At 46.0% G+C, this 15,190-nt stretch overlaps 7 protein-coding genes and 1 non-coding gene across 8 annotated transcripts; 7 read left to right on the forward strand and 1 right to left on the reverse strand.

The window, feature by feature from the left end:
- The first annotated feature begins 513 nt into the window (after nt 1-513).
- Nucleotides 514-595, forward strand: F4812DRAFT_t21. Its single transcript has one exon. It is a non-coding gene; the product is annotated as a tRNA-Ser (tRNA).
- A 1,280-nt stretch (nt 596-1,875) lies between these two features.
- On the forward strand, nt 1,876-3,399 carry F4812DRAFT_455234 (putative amine oxidase; the record flags this gene model as incomplete). Its single annotated transcript, XM_047936789.1, has 3 exons — nt 1,876-2,208; nt 2,280-2,601; nt 2,660-3,399. The coding sequence occupies 3 exons, from the start codon at nt 1,876-1,878 to the stop codon at nt 3,397-3,399; spliced, it is 1,395 nt and encodes a 464-aa protein (XP_047793437.1).
- A 266-nt stretch (nt 3,400-3,665) lies between these two features.
- On the forward strand, nt 3,666-5,035 carry F4812DRAFT_167008 (uncharacterized protein). The gene is made up of 3 exons (XM_047929886.1): nt 3,666-4,298; nt 4,374-4,444; nt 4,557-5,035. Exons 1-3 carry the CDS (start codon nt 4,142-4,144, stop codon nt 4,896-4,898), a joined length of 570 nt encoding a protein of 189 aa, XP_047793438.1. The 5' UTR covers nt 3,666-4,141; the 3' UTR covers nt 4,899-5,035.
- Nucleotides 5,036-5,120: 85 nt separating this feature from the next.
- Nucleotides 5,121-6,994, reverse strand: F4812DRAFT_455236 (cytochrome P450; the record flags this gene model as incomplete). Its single annotated transcript, XM_047936790.1, has 4 exons — nt 5,121-5,278; nt 5,349-5,837; nt 5,905-5,929; nt 5,990-6,994. The coding sequence occupies 4 exons, from the start codon at nt 6,992-6,994 to the stop codon at nt 5,121-5,123; spliced, it is 1,677 nt and encodes a 558-aa protein (XP_047793439.1).
- Nucleotides 6,995-8,223: 1,229 nt separating this feature from the next.
- F4812DRAFT_455237 (Six-hairpin glycosidase-like protein) lies at nt 8,224-10,870 on the forward strand (the record flags this gene model as incomplete). The annotated part of the gene is made up of 9 exons (XM_047936791.1): nt 8,224-8,285; nt 8,358-8,475; nt 8,530-8,594; nt 8,650-9,536; nt 9,594-9,747; nt 9,809-9,884; nt 9,951-10,163; nt 10,219-10,651; nt 10,713-10,870. The coding sequence occupies 9 exons, from the start codon at nt 8,224-8,226 to the stop codon at nt 10,868-10,870; spliced, it is 2,166 nt and encodes a 721-aa protein (XP_047793440.1).
- A 94-nt stretch (nt 10,871-10,964) lies between these two features.
- Nucleotides 10,965-12,551, forward strand: F4812DRAFT_412843 (uncharacterized protein). The gene is made up of 3 exons (XM_047932733.1): nt 10,965-11,755; nt 11,825-11,983; nt 12,038-12,551. The coding sequence occupies exons 1-3, from the start codon at nt 11,220-11,222 to the stop codon at nt 12,099-12,101; spliced, it is 759 nt and encodes a 252-aa protein (XP_047793441.1). The 5' UTR covers nt 10,965-11,219; the 3' UTR covers nt 12,102-12,551.
- Nucleotides 12,552-12,573: 22 nt separating this feature from the next.
- Nucleotides 12,574-13,472, forward strand: F4812DRAFT_412845 (uncharacterized protein). Its single transcript, XM_047932734.1, has one exon. It carries the CDS (start codon nt 12,669-12,671, stop codon nt 12,948-12,950), a length of 282 nt encoding a protein of 93 aa, XP_047793442.1. The 5' UTR covers nt 12,574-12,668; the 3' UTR covers nt 12,951-13,472.
- A 225-nt stretch (nt 13,473-13,697) lies between these two features.
- F4812DRAFT_412846 (uncharacterized protein) lies at nt 13,698-15,037 on the forward strand. Its single transcript, XM_047932735.1, has one exon. It carries the CDS (start codon nt 14,023-14,025, stop codon nt 14,848-14,850), a length of 828 nt encoding a protein of 275 aa, XP_047793443.1. The 5' UTR covers nt 13,698-14,022; the 3' UTR covers nt 14,851-15,037.
- The last annotated feature ends 153 nt before the right edge of the window (nt 15,038-15,190 follow it).

Below are 15,190 nucleotides of genomic sequence, written 5' to 3' on the forward strand. Positions count from 1 at the left end.
TGTCAAACCACTATTGGTTGAGAGTGGTACCAAGCCATCTCAACTCGGTGTAAATAAAGTTGAAACGACCGTTAACAGCTCAAATCAGCCCATAAAATTTCGCATTGAGTCTTTTCTTTTCAGCCTCGATATGAAACCATCATTGTCTAGAAATATTACAAATTACAGGTATAATGCCTAGCTGGTTGATGCAATTGTAGCATGTACGATACTCGTAGGATTGCTCTTGGTTGTGTGGGGTTATACTATACCTAAGAGCCAACTAGCAACAGTGAAAAGGGGGCGTCGTGGCTATACATTCGCTTGTTATTACATATAGTATCGTTATGGACCACTAATAAGTGTATCATCCGAATTTTTATACTCCTTTCTTGTCGTGTTAGCGAGTTTAGGACTTCGTAGCCGAGTCCACTTCTCACGCTAACTTTCAAATTAGGGCATCGTCAAGAAGAATTCGTGAATATAACACGGTGCAATTCACGATACCATCACCGGCATTACCAGCGTTAGGTTGGCGCAGTGGCAGAGTGGTCTAATGCGCAAGACTAGAAATCTTGTTCCTTCGGGAGCGTCTGTTCGAATCAGGCCTGCGTCGTTCTTTTTTTTTCTTTCGTTTTTTATTTTTATATTTTTACCTAGTGTCTGTACTTTGAACCTCGTGTCATTATGTAAAAGTCTGCTCAGCCTTAGGTTAGGTAGGACTTTAAGCCGTAACAATAGAAATATGTTTATAACTAGCGACAATTGAATAGTTCGAATATATGATGACCCTCCAGTTCAATTCTTACAGAGTTATTACCACTTACTGCATGTTAGATACTTATTATCCGAATTGTCTGAACATAACAGGATTCATCAACTTGATAGGCTAATCTCTGCTCTCGTTATTATGTCCTGAGATACGTAGTAATAGTTAACCAGAAATGTCATCTTTGTGACGATTGACAGTTCAACAAAGACGTCCCTAAACCCGGGAGCTATAAAGCCGAAGCGAAAGCACCACAAAGAAATCAATTTGAACTGTTTCTGGCGCCTTTCTCATATATCTAGGCTAATTCCTTTTGTACAGAAGCAGTGAGCGGTTTCTTCTAGCGGAGTGCACATTCAGCAACTCCGCCAAGCTTAACGACATGGACGACGTAGACGACGTGGATCAGGAAATTAGTGACTACCGGAACCTATACTTAGCTACTCAGCGTGAACACTTACAATGCCTTATATCCTAAGTAAATCAGGACGTTGGACAGCAGAGGAGTTATTTCGACAGTTCCAAAAGGATATGGGCATCAGGCCGTCTAAGTTTGTAGTGCGACTTGCATTTTTGTTTATAGACAAGTAAGGCGACGAAAGCTCTTCAAAGAGACAACTGGGAAAGAATAAGTCAGGCGGCCAAGTTACTCAAAGACGGCACTATACGAATGATCCAGTCATCAGGATACGACCAGCTGCATTGTAGAAATATTACTAGGATACTAAGGTCAATCTTTTACCTGCCGCTAGAATAAATATACATAATATTGCACAAGGACTTAGACTATACAAATGTTCCCCGCTATTTATAGCTTAAATTCCTATATGTCATAAAGTAAAACGTATAATGATTCCAAGCAATGTTGTTAAATCTCACGGAGTCCGATCCCACCGCGGCTGTCCGAGGATTCCGTATGTGCCCTTGGCAAGGGACGACCCGAATTTGATGGCTTTTATAACGAGAACGCGAATCTAAAGAGACCAAACTGTACTGAACATAATTATGTCTAGAAGACCAGGTAATAACCTAGTATCTTCTACGATTATCGACTATCTCCAAAGTGTTCATAGACCCAAGTCCTATTAACTGCTCTGGCCACCCTCGAAACAACCACCCCCACCAAGATGAATCCCATTACGGCAGACGCGATAGTCATTGGAGCTGGCCTCAGTGGCCTCAAAGCAGCAGCAGATATTCAGGCAGCTGGTTTTACATGCTTGGTCTTGGAGGCTATCGACAGGGTGGGCGGCAAGACACTAAGCGTCCAGGCGAGCTCTAAACATGGAGGCGTTATTGATTCCGGAGCCATGTGGGTGAACGACAGCAACCAGGCCGAAATTTGGAAATTGTTTGAGAAGTATGATCTCGGCGCGGTTGTCCAGAGAGCTACAGGTATTAGCTTTCGACAAGCTGAGGACGGCAGTACAATCGCACAACCTTACCATGAGGGGGTATCTGTAAGTTGAACATTTTACCTTCAAGTCTTTAACGTGAAAATGGTACCGCTAATGTTATGTTCTCTACGAAGGATGGTAATGAGGAGCGCGCAAAAGAGATGGGCCGTATACACCAAGCGCTCCAGGAAGTTGTCGAGACGTCGGATCTTGAGCATCCTGAGACGAGCGCCGGTGCACAAAGGCTTGATAGTATAACATTTGTCGAGTTTCTTCAGGAAGTCAGTCCGAATATCGGCGCTGTAATTGCTTCTGTAGCTTCTACCGCTCTACTCGGTGTTGAGGCTCATGAGATTAGCGCTCTGTTCATGGTAAACTATATTAAGAGCGGATTTGGTATAAGGATCATAACGTCGGATGAGAAAGACGGGGCGCAATATATCAGGGCTCGGCGCGGTAAGAAAATGGACAACCGCTTTAAGGGACGGCATCAAGGCTAACGTATATGATGCAGGGATGCAAGCTATATCGGAAGGTCTTGCTAGCGGCTTGACACCAGGCTCTCTTCACTTGAACACAGTCGTAAAGTCCATTCGGAAAACGGAGGACAGGTCTTATGAGGTGCATTCCACTGCGAACACAATCTTCAAGGCCAAGCATGTGGTAGTGTCCATCCCGACTAGCTTATATCATACCATTCAATTCACGCCACCACTACCGGAGAATAAGCAGAAGCTAGGCGAGAGCACCACCCTCGGTCACTTCAGCAAGGTTTCATTAGTCTTCGAGAAACCATGGTGGCTTGAGGCAGATCTGTCAGGCGTAATGACCTCTTACAAAGGGCCTATATCTTTCACTCGAGATACCAGCGCGCCGGAGGACAACCAATGGTCCATAACCTGCTTTCTTGTAGGGGACATGGGGCGCGCCTGGAGTAAGTCCTCGGAAGAAGAGCGACAGGCCGCAATCCTAGAGCAGTTCAATTCTGTCTTTTCCATGGCGACGACTGTTCCGAAGCCTATCGCCATTCATGAAAAGATTTGGTCCGAGGATCCGTACTTCCTCGGCGCTCCATCTCCTGTCATGGGCCCCGGGGTATTAACCTCGCTCGGCTCGGATGTGCTGCGGGCGCCGGTCGGGTATATTCACTTTATCGGTACAGAGACTTCTGTTGTATGGAAGGGTTACATGGATGGTGCGATTCGCTCGGGGAAGAGAGGAGCGGAAGAAGTTATTTCGAGTCTGCGAGGATAAGTTTAGGTTACACTTTGATATGATAAGTTATGTTGTGCTCTGGGAATTGAGGACAGTGAATAATATATACGGAGAGGCTAAGGCGCAACTATTAAACTCTAAATTGCTGCAGATAGGGGCACCAAATGATGATTTCATATCAGAAGTCTAAGTATGATCGCATTTTGTTTGATAAACACGAAATTAAAATACGACGTATCTGCTAATCAAACGCGAGTTGCCGTGGATATATATCAAGAAACATTCTGGTTGAATAGTTGGTTCCCCCTCAAGCCTTTAAGCTTGACACGTCAGAAATCCCGACTGTTTGATCCGATTCTCAGGGTCAGCAAATGAGCCAGTAATTTTTCGTGTACTGAAATACAAAGTAAGCACAGCTTGGTGCATGCTGCATGTGCTGACCTCTTTTTCGGCCTTGCAACTTTTGGTTGTCTCAGCCTGCAGATAAAAGGCCTGGCTGTTGGTCTTTCTTTTGATATTTCTTTTGGCCCTTGGAAACACGAGACATACCTGGTACCTAGTACCAACCACCAGAATCATCTCTAGACACCTAAGGCAACCAATCATTCCTCAACAGCTAATCTAAAGGCTGTACTTGATATAAGAAGAGAACTCTCTTGTCATCTCGCAATCATACACACAATTGTGCACTTCACTTCTACACCCACCTACTCGCAGGCTCGGATCCTCTCAATCGACCCACGACTACGAATACCCTAACAAAACAGTTACCCTAATCAACATGGCGGAACTTGCAGCGGGGGCCTGGAGTTGGATTCAAGAGAATCCAGGCAGAGCAGCAGTTTGCGCAGCTGGCGGCGTGGCAGTCGCGGCACCGGCCCTTGTCGCCGGTCCAGCACTAGCCGTGGCTGGATTTGGAGCCAACGGTATCGTAGGAGGTACGCTTCCATACAAAATGATTTATTTTAGGGATCGATTAAGTTAACTAACATCTTTTTCTTTCATAAAAATAGGCTCGATAGCGGCCGGTGTCCAGTCTGGAATCGGAAATGTAGTGGCGGGAGGCCTGTTTGCTACGCTGCAGGTTAGTACATCAACATCTTCCTTTCCCGTCTTATCAAAGTACCTTAATACCCAAGGGTGTAATCCTGAAGGCAACTATATGAAGGCATGGCTAAGTATTATATGACAATTAGAGCGCAGCCATGGCGGGCTACGGAGCCGCCGCTGTTAACGGTGTCGTCCAAGTTGGGGGTGCCCTCGGCGTAGTTGGCGCCGTCTTAAAATCGGACACTCCGGATTTACGAAAGCTTAATCCCCTAGAACGTATACAATATGTGTTGAACGGCGACAACAAGGATGGTGGTAGTTGGAGTGACTTCGATTTGAAGGGTACCTGTTTGAAGAGTGACATTGTAAAGGTAGCAAAGCAGTCTTGGGATGACGTTACGCTGGATAAGTTGGTTGATATGACGAAGGCGACGCCCCAGCTGGTCGAGCGCCTCAAGGGAATCAAGGAGTCGTTGGGAAAATACTAAGTTAAGCATGCATAAGGCTGCTGTATAAATGGCCATTGAGCCTATCCGGTATGAGCAAGCACATGTAGTACGGGATTGAGGAGGAGAACATTCAGGCATGAGATTCATAGTAGCTTAGCATATTGGCTATCATCCCAGAGAAGGATTATCCTCGCTCTCTACGCCAGACTTTCATTAAAATCCTTCTAGTGTGTCAATTTGCGATACCGACGTGATGAAACTTCAAACAGCTTCAAGCTTGACGTAGCATTGCCGAGGAGCTCTCAGCAACTGCTCATTGACGTGAAAGCTGTTGAGCTCTGCAGGGACGGGTAGAAACTTGAAGCTCATAATGATCAAGGTAACAATGATGCGTAGCTCCATCGTTCCTAGCCGTTTACCTATACGTATTCGACCAAGTCAGCCCTGCTGTACTGCTAGCACAAGAGTTGGATCATGTCAGGGGCTTACCAAAGCAACCTCTTATCCCGGCCCCAAAAGCGTTATGAATAAGCACATTCGGGTCGAAAGTCTCCTTCCCATCCTCGTTTGTCTTAAGCCATCGCTCAGGAATATATTTATCAAGGTCTTGCGCAGCTGGCGTCCTTGTCCAATCGACACCACCACTCTTTTCGAAAGCGGCCTGGCTCGATAAACTGCGTCTCTCCTCGGCTATAGGTTCCGGAAGCCAGGATAAAATCGCTAGGCCAGATACCCTTATGCCGGCGGGTATCTTATAGCCGAAGATCTCGGTGTCCATGGTTGTGACGCGCAGGAGAGGGCCCACCGTACCTGCGCAGCGAAGGCCCTCCTCGATTGCCGCGCTAAGATACGGTATATCAGCAGACAGGAGCTCGGTGATTCCTGGGAGCGAATCGCCGGGGAAAGCAGCTTTTAAGGCGTCTCGGAGCTTCGTCTGCGCTTCTTGGTTGTTGGTCATGAACTTTACGAACCATTGTACTAGTAACAGGTTAGCGGAAGACTATTAAAATTAAGAAACGGTTAAGATAGATATTTTGTAGCATACATGTTACGTTTGTTGTTTCGTGACCCTGTATTCTTGTTTAGCTTGCCAGCCGCTGATTCATGTTGAAGCATAGTAGCGAACTCACACTTAATATAAAAAGCATGAGCTCATCCCTCATCTCTACGTTTTTAGTTAGATCCGGTACCGGAGTCCCAGCCTTCTGAGCGGCACGTATGGCTTTCCTAAGTACAAGGTCCATGGTACACGTGCCCTGTTCTTCGGTACTGTCAGAATCGTTTTTGGTCCCCTTGAAGCGTGCGATGGTATCGGCAAGAATGCGGTCGAGTGCTTCATCTTTGACCTTCAAGTAGTTGCGGTACTTGGTGCTTCTCCAGGTCCACCATCGATCAAACGCTGGCCAGAAACTCTTCCGTGATTTGCCAAACTCGTTAGCGTATCCCAGAGTGTCGTATACATGAGAATTTGTATCCTCAAATTGCTTTCCGGTTTCAAGCACCTGGATCTGGGAGTTGACTAGGCCGAGTCGTTGTCCGAATGTAGCGACCCAGATCGCATCAAGAGCCGCATCGAAGAAGTCTTTCTGAATATCAATTGGACGACCACCCGAGTGCGTGGACCTAATTTTCCAGAACCTACGCAGATCCATGGCAGTGTTGTAAATATTCTTTGCGACCACGCCGTTGAGAAAGGTGGGATGCATGGTATCTTGCCAGATTCTTCTCTGCACTTTCCATTCGGGAGTTACTGGTTTTGAAACAGTGGAATGTGGGAGCAACGTTTGGAAGATACCATCATCCATGCTTCGGTCGAATTCTCTCGTTCTTCTCATAATGATATCGGCTGTCTCCCGCGGATCGTAAACCACAATGTGAGGCTTCGAAAAGGGGCCCGGAAAGTACTGATAAATTGGCGATTTAAGCTGACGCGATCGGTGGCGTGTGAAGGGGTAAACCCATTCTGATAACTCCTTGTAGATGCCATCGATAATCCCATAATCTCCTATAATTCTCCGGGCTGCATCTCTGTCATATGGTATGCCGGGCAGGGGGCGAGGATAGATGAACCTTCTAACCAAAGCCAAAACCAGAGAGAGGGCAAATATGCCACCTACTATGAAGAAGAAACTCATTTGGCTTTATAATCTTAGTTTGACAACTTAGTTTCACAATTAGATACCCAGACGCAGTTCACAGGTCCAGTGTCCCGGATATCAAGACTTAAATAGAGACCAAGTAGGTACTATCCCGGCCTAATTAAATGGTGCTGTGTTATAGAGTACGATGATAAGCCTATTTCAGATCTCGAGTATTACTACATAAACATGGCGTTTTGTAACCATGAATGAAAAGGATACCACATAACATCCAATAACTATCTGACCGGTCTGGGCGGTATACCAAATTGGGTGTGTGGAAATCTTGTTTTGGCTATTGCCGTTCCGTATCTCGTAATCAATCAAACCAATCGATTTCGAGGATGTAGCTTTGTTGGAGCAATATTTATTCTAATGCGCGTTGGCAGACTACGTGCCATCCGACTCGAGCAGTGTGACTTTGAATCGTGATTACACCAATCTCGCGAGATACGTGATTGATCGTAATCTGCGATGTATTTCATTGGATGCCGCAGGTTCAAGGTGACCTTGCCGATATTAAAGTCGGATACTGTCAGGGGGTGAGCCTAAACGAGGAAGCAACTTCACTCTTCCGCTAGAAAGTCTAACCCAACTCACTATCTGGTCTTCTGGCTATGCATGTTGAAGGTACCTATGTTCTGTCCTAGATGTCTTATCATGTATACTGACAGAGAAAGTTGCAATGGATGGGCGAGGATAGCTTAGAGGTTAGCTAAAGTACTCGTGAAATGACTCCCAGTCCTTAACCTGCGTTACAAATATCTTCAATAACAGCCTATATAACGTATTAATCTTGGACCAATCCGTCAAATAAACAAGTTGGTACGATACCTTAGGTAACTTAGCGAAGCAGGAAGCTCGATGGTAAGTATAGATCCACACCCACGGGGAGAGCTAGGGTTGAGATCTTGGTTGCGATATATTGTAGAGAAGTTCTCCGAGTCTGCTCCCTCTCCCACAATGTTAGCCCCTGTTCTATTCGAATAACTTGCACCTCGGGTCGGTTATATTCTTTGGGGACCTTCCCCATGTTGTTACATTCCGAGGCTCCGACCCACCCCTTGAAAATGCACTGCCAGAGTTCGGGGAGTTACCCCGGCTTCTCGCTTGTTTAACCAACACCTCTTTTAAGATAAATGCAGATGTAGTATCCATACTTATATGTCTACCTAAGTTAATCAGACTGTGTCACAATCAGCTTGCCTTATGTTTGATCGGGAATTATGGCCGTTTTGCTTCTGAGTATTATATTACTTGCAGATTCAGCCCTTGGAAAGATTGACAGGTATGTATAACACTAGTGGTGTGGCAAGTAGCCTGAGTTTCTGTGGTCCATTTCTAACTACACCTCATGTAGGCAGGGGATTGTCAGCAAGTATAATGTTAGGAGAGACCGATTAATCGATAATACTACCACCCCTTTACAAGTGGGAAATGGTAACTTTGCATTCAATGTTGACAACACGGGGATGCAGGTAACCAAGTTCTCCTATCCGTCACGCCGGACGTGTCGCTAATCTAGTACTAAGACTTTCCTACCTTTTAATACACTCTCTAGTTGGGCATGGCATAATGATACTCTACCAACTGGCAAGTATGTTATCCCCAGATCCCTGCTTGATCGCTGTGTGTTACCAAATGGTGTATAGGGAAAGCCTCAGCGACTACCATGGAGTGGCGATGATGACACATGAGAGAAACGTCCCTTACGATATCCCAGACCCGGGTCTCCCAGAAGTTTCGCAATGGCTCATATCCAATCCTAACCGAATCAACCTAGGCCGTATTGGCCTTAGATATCAAGGAGTTAGTTTGCCAGCTTCTAAAATTTCAAATGAAGTCCAAGAGCTCGATCTATGGAACGGAATCATAACTTCCACTTTTGATATCTCCGGAGAGAGTGTCAAAGTAGTTACTCAAGGAGACTTCGAATCGGATGCGGTAACTTTTCATGTTGAATCACAACTCTTAGCTTCAGGTGACCTAGAGATTGAACTTGATTTCCCCTATCCGCCAATACATACCACGAAGTATAAATACGAGGTTTTCGCTGGTGTCTACGACTTTCCTCTAAACCATACCACTTTAATCGCTAAGAACGGCAAAGAAAATGAAGCACACATTTATCATGAGTTACAAGAGACGAAATATTTCGTCAACTTACGATGGCCCGTCGACAGTCCGCTTCGCTTAAGCAGAGTTGAACCTCCAGGATCAAATTCCGTAACAGCCCACCGCTATACCCTCTCATCGGCAGCCAAGTCTCGCTATAGATCTAGCATTATCGACTTCACAGCACATTTCTCCCTGGATAAACGGATAGCTGCACTTCCATCACGGATAAGGAGTCGTAACCCCGAACAATGGCACGAGTACTGGGAGGAAGGCGGTTTTGTGGATTTAACATCTTCTTCGAACCCTAAAGCTGACGAACTTCAGCGACGAATTATCCTATCGCAATACCACGTTCGAGTGAACAGTGCGGCGACAGGTCAGTCTCCCCAAGAAAGTGGATTGATGAATAACGGGTGGTACGGTACGTGTAGATGGTATCTGGTTTGAGATGTCTCACTTTGAGCTAAACTTCTTGTAGGAAAATTTCATATGGAAATGGCTGTATGGCACAATGCTCACTGGTCAACCTGGGGCCGACAAAAGTATTTCGATAACATTTTCCCTGGGTTATATAAGACACTGTTGCCTTCGTCGATAGCAAGAGCGAAATCGATGGGATGGGAAGGAGCCAGGTGATTCAGTTACCAGAAACCAGGAAGTAATAGAGTTAAGAACTAACAAGATGTCGACTAGGTGGCCCAAGATGACTGAAATCGAAACAGGAGTTAGCTCGCCAGGTGGTATCAATGGTCTACTCCTATGGCAACAGGTATGTACCTATGTAGGAAAGTATTAACACGACAATATCCGCTACTGATGTACCTCTCCATTTTAGCCCCATTCCATGTACATGGCAGAATTAGCGTATCAAGCTTCCCCTAGACGAGAAACTTTAGAACGATGGGACGCTGTAATAAGTGCTGCTGCGGATTACATGGCATCGTACGCATGGAAGAACGAGAGTTCAAGACGCTATGACCTTGGTCCGCCCAGTTACGGAGTAACAGAAAACACACCTCCAGCTGAAACGCTCAATCTAGCTTACGAAGTAAGTGGTGCATTTAACATTTCTTGCAGTCGCGTGGCTCATATTCATCGCCTAGATCGCGTATTGGAGATATGGACTGGATGTTGCGCGCGAATGGAAAAGAAGACTAGGCCAGCAAATTCCCGAAAAATGGACGACCGTAGCAGAGAACTTGGCTCGTCCACAGCAGGTTGACGGCCTTTACGCCGTGTACGAGGGCCTAAATAGCTCCTGGTGGGAAGATCCCAAGCTTAACGGGGACCCTCGAAGCCTCATTATGCTCCAAGGTATCCTTCCCGACACGCCGGCAATTGACCCCGACGTCGCGCTCAAAACGGCAGATAAGATCTGGGGAGTCTGGACTGACGATAAAATCCGCGGCTGGGGCCGGCCTGTGCTCGCAATCAACTCGGCTCGAATTGGGAACCCAGAGCGTGCGATCTATCACATGACAGTATACGACTATTGGATATTCGACGACGCAGGATTTGCTGTGCGTGGAGGCGACGGTAAACTTTATCTGAGGAAGATGAGAGATATTCATCGTTATCATTCTGACAGTTAATACAGGTGGCACACCTCCTCCCTTTATGCCTGGTAATGCGGGATTGCTCTATGCGGTGGCGTACATGGCTGCCGGTTGGAAGCGATCCACGGAGGATGCTCCGGGATTTCCTAAGGACGGAAGCTGGATAGTAAAGCATGAAGGTCTGCTGAAAGCGCTGTAGATACTTGGCAGAAGTGCCCAAACCAAAATTCCGATTAATACCGTAAGGTACCTAGGTACATATCTGACATACCCGTGGACGGAGGTGTCTTGATCGCTGTTATCCCCGCTTCCCCCCAAGCCCCACCTCGGGACCATCCGAGAATTATGACGTAGATATTTTTAACCACGTTAGGTACCTCACACGCGCGGCTTGGCCTTCACCTTAAAATGAATCGTAGGAAATCTAGATACTACATATAGGTATATTATAATAAGTCTTATTTTCATTTGTTCTACATTACGTACTTCGCAGGTGGTCATCTAAACCATTCATCCTAACGCCGGTGAATCTTCTTCTTGCCCTCGAAATGGTGGGAATTTGGGATCGTACATTTCCAGATTTCTTTTCCATCCAACGTCTTTGGCTCTTCCCCCTCCTCGCCGGTTCAGCTTGGTTCCTGACGCTCACCATTTTGCTGGTGAGATGGCTGGCCATTGATCGTCCCCAATACCCCGGGCAGGCAAATCCGTGCGTCCCGTTTATCAGCGACATTGCGGCCCATCAGTTCAAGCCCGTGTTCATCATCGGGTGCGCGGCCACGGGGATCACGTTTATCGGTACAATATTCGCGGTGCATCACGTACGCTATTCGCCCAAGTTTTACGGACTGGCAGACGACGCCCAGTGGCGGCAGACTATGAGCTTCGTTGCGCAGATTGCCGGCATTGCTGCTGCAGTCAGCCTGATAAATCTGAGCATCTTCGATGCAGATTATGCGAACGTGAGACATCGGCGCCTCCTTATGGGAACATTCGGAGGCCTTTTTGTGAGTGCGGTTGCTACTACTGCCGTGTGGTGGGATCAAGTTTGGAGCCCTATGGGGTTTGTCGGCCTTAGAAAATGGTACGTCTCGCTGGAGAAAAAAAAAAGAAGAAACAGAGGATTGTTGCGTTGACGTTGACATAACTATAGGTGCTTGTTTAACACAACTTTGGTGGCCTGTCAATTCGGTTGCGGGCTAGCATTCGTAATTCTCATGTACGGCGGCCATTTCAAATCGTCAGGAATACTTGAATGGTGCCTAACTTATCTCGGCTCTTTCTGGATTATCTCGTTCGTGGGATACACAATGTGAGTATATAAATGTTGAGGCAGCTAGCATATTGATCCTGACAGGAGATACAGGTTTAGAGAAGGTGATCGCCCTACGATTGAGAACGATCCTGAGCAACAGCCACTATTAACGTAGCGTTTAATACACTACAAATTAGTAGTTGGATATAATTATAGAAGGGAACTTTCGTCGTAAGACAATATGTCAATAGGATTCTTGTAGCTTCCGCTTTTCTCGTTTGGTAATATTTTATAATGATCGTCTGGTACTTGGATATTCTTATAGCTTGACTGGATCTCGCTAAGTGTAGTTGAGGTACTATAAAGTTCATTTAAAAAAGGGGTTTCAGGAATTTAAAAACCTCACACTAGTAGGCATATTTAATAGGCCTGTAGCTAGAGGAAGCCATTCCCTAATCGAACAGCTAAGCAATGAGGCGGCGTCGGTAGTGGACCTTGCGTTAGGTACTTACCTACCTACCTTAGGTAGGTAGGCACCCGAAGGGTGTATCTTGTAGATTCTCCACTTTTACTAGCATTAAGCCCTGTTACAAGCATATTTCTAGACCGTGCGCTACTCCAGAAATTGGAACTTCCACAAAATACCTCCAGTTACTACGCCGCGCTAACATAACTAAAAATTCCATACATATCACGCCAAGCGGGACCGATAAACGAAACTTAAAAAAGGAGAGAAAAAGAAATGTCTTCATCGTCTAATAAATCATATTCCCTTCAAATAGCTGAAAGATTTCACAACGCTACCGGCAAAGATCAACTCAATCGCATATGCCTCGGAGGCTTCGTACTAGAATCGTCATGGGTCGCGGTCGTTGAGAAGAGACTGTCGAAAATGCCACCTCATGACGTGAGGAGAGCTGTGCTTAAAGCGGGTATTCGTTGGACGGCGTTATATTTTGGTACCAGCGCAACATTGAAATGGGCTGAGCGAAAGGTCAAGCAGTCTGAGGAAGGTCGGTCTTAAAACCGAGTGGGTATCTTGAAGGAAGTCCCCCTCGTATGGGCGTTTATAGACCGACCGTATAACGTCGTCGTCATTTTATACCTTTTTTCGTCATGCATGAACCATGGTTGTAAGGGCGTCGGTATGCCAACGCATCTGGGTACTATGTTGTTTCTTGAGAATACATCTACATCGGGGCGTCTGCGAGTATTCCGAGTTTAGTTTCGAGTTAGCGGAAGGCTATTGCTTATGCACATTCATGTCTATAAAATCAATTCCAGAGAAGGGGGCCAAGTAACAATGATAACAACAACTTGGGGATAAACTCTACTCAATCGAATCAAGTACATATTGAATGATGCGAAGAAACATCGTATAAGCAGATGGGAGCATTATTAAAGATTATTAAAGATGACGAGATACTGCAGTATAAATTGATCACTGTAAAACAATCGGTTATAGAAGGGTTAATGGTTGAACATCCGCGAGTTATCATAATACCAAGCTAGGTGAAGATATCGTCAAGTTGTGTGGAATTGCGGCATCAAACATTGGAGAACCACCAGTTATGATGAGGATGATGCGATCAACCCAACTAATCACGTCAATTCCAATGCCCTTCACTGGATCCACAAATCTCAATCTGTCCCAGTTTGGCCAGACAGCCTTACGCAATGGAAACCGTCGTTGTACAATCACGACAATCCAATGCTGCCCCAACGTTTGCATATTATACTTAGTAGTTATATATTTATTGTATATATATATCGAGATTCGGGGCTTCTAACCTCATGGATTTCAAGGTGATTATGCCCTCGTCCGTCCGGCATGTTCCGCTTTATCTACCAAACCCCGGTGTTGATTCTTACTCTATAGATGTCGGAAACTATAAAAATACTAATCTAAGAAGCCGTGCATCCTGGCAGTCATGGTTGAGCCTCGAATCTGTAACGACCATTCCTAATTTTATAACGAGAATAGCCCGCGGGCATGCAGTTCGGGTCGAAAAAGCTTACTCGAAGCGCCCAGCCTCTAGCTTGCACAACTAAGCCCCTAAACTGAACCACCAAGACCCCAAAGACGTATACAGCAAATGTCAAGCCACCAATTCTTTCCACAATTTCCTCGACTACCTACAGAGATTAGGCGCCTAATTTGGCTTCATGCTCTGCCTCGAGGACGAATCCAGCTGTTTGCTAAGAATGTGCCTTGGGAAAACTGGCGTCTTCTACCGCCCGTGGTTGCCCACGTTTGCCGAGAATCACGAGAAGTGGCTTTGAACTACTCAGTTGTACGAGGTTTCCCTACCGCAGAAGATGTTGACACGACTACGTGGTTCATCGGGTCTCGTGATATACTTGAGCTTCACAGCGGCTATCCTTACCCGTTATCCAACCCGGAGCCTTTCTTCTCCGCAGCTGAGAGGCTAGCGATTAACGCGGGAGACTTCGAGGGCGAGATCAAAGTTGTGATCAAGGACCTCGTAGAAGGCCAACGGTTTCACAATGTGAAGGTGGTATACCTTATCGTCGAGCAGATCGAGACGGCGTACTGGCCCAGGTTCCGGCCGGATATGACGGAACAGGATAAGGGGAAGGGGACAGTCCTTGACTTGTGCAGCGACGAAGACCAGAGGAAAATAGATGGTTACAAGGCATGGGCACGTTTCCAAGAGATGTCACCGGTCTTTCCCCAACGCCAGGACGTGGAACTCATCCTTAGATCGAGCCTGGATAAGATCATACTAGAAGAAATCTGTCGCTACCACGAGCGTTTGTTACAGGTTGGATACAGCGAGGAAGATGCAATAACGTCATTCCCAACAACTACTCCCATTACCCCCGATCATCCTTGGATTCTTCAACAGTGGAGACGCTTACCGGAGTTCCGGCCGGCAATATTGATTTTAGGATGGAGGTGAAAGATTAGGTATTTACCTCCTAAGGTTGGATAGAATAGAAAAACGGATATAGGGGATGGTGAAGCAACTCGTCCTCACCTATTAGGATTGGATATGTCTCTCATAAAACAACCTTTCCCTCAAATGATGGGGTTTCATATTATTTCTAGAACCCACACTAATATAATAAGAAGGTGGAATAAGTTGGTTTTTTTTTTGGTTTTTTTTTTTTTTCCTTGAGCACGTTTTGAATAAACCTCCTGGGATGTACCTAGTAATAAACAAAGGGTTGTTGTGGCTTTGGATGTGGCTGTCCGGCTTGCTGTAGGCACAAATATGTACCTAGGTACCTAAGATACAA

The sequence above is a fragment of the Daldinia caldariorum genome (assembly GCF_022478825.1).
Source record: "Daldinia caldariorum strain CBS 122874 unplaced genomic scaffold F4812scaffold_2, whole genome shotgun sequence".
NCBI classification, from domain to species: Eukaryota; Fungi; Ascomycota; class Sordariomycetes; order Xylariales; family Hypoxylaceae; genus Daldinia; species Daldinia caldariorum.

Bases quoted from the DNA above. Each gene is read 5' to 3' on its own strand.
- F4812DRAFT_167008 (XM_047929886.1), top strand. From the start codon at position 4,142: ATGGCGGAACTTGCAGCGGGGGCCTGGAGTTGGATTCAAGAGAATCCA. The intron at 4,299-4,373 runs GTACGCTTCCAT...TCATAAAAATAG, and splicing joins AGCCAACGGTATCGTAGGAG to GCTCGATAGCGGCCGGTGTC. The intron at 4,445-4,556 runs GTTAGTACATCA...TATGACAATTAG, and splicing joins GCCTGTTTGCTACGCTGCAG to AGCGCAGCCATGGCGGGCTA.
- F4812DRAFT_412843 (XM_047932733.1), top strand. From the start codon at position 11,220: ATGGTGGGAATTTGGGATCGTACATTTCCAGATTTCTTTTCCATCCAA. The intron at 11,756-11,824 runs GTACGTCTCGCT...ACATAACTATAG, and splicing joins TTTGTCGGCCTTAGAAAATG to GTGCTTGTTTAACACAACTT. The intron at 11,984-12,037 runs GTGAGTATATAA...CAGGAGATACAG, and splicing joins TCGTTCGTGGGATACACAAT to GTTTAGAGAAGGTGATCGCC.
- F4812DRAFT_412845 (XM_047932734.1), top strand. From the start codon at position 12,669: ATGTCTTCATCGTCTAATAAATCATATTCCCTTCAAATAGCTGAAAGA.
- F4812DRAFT_412846 (XM_047932735.1), top strand. From the start codon at position 14,023: ATGTCAAGCCACCAATTCTTTCCACAATTTCCTCGACTACCTACAGAG.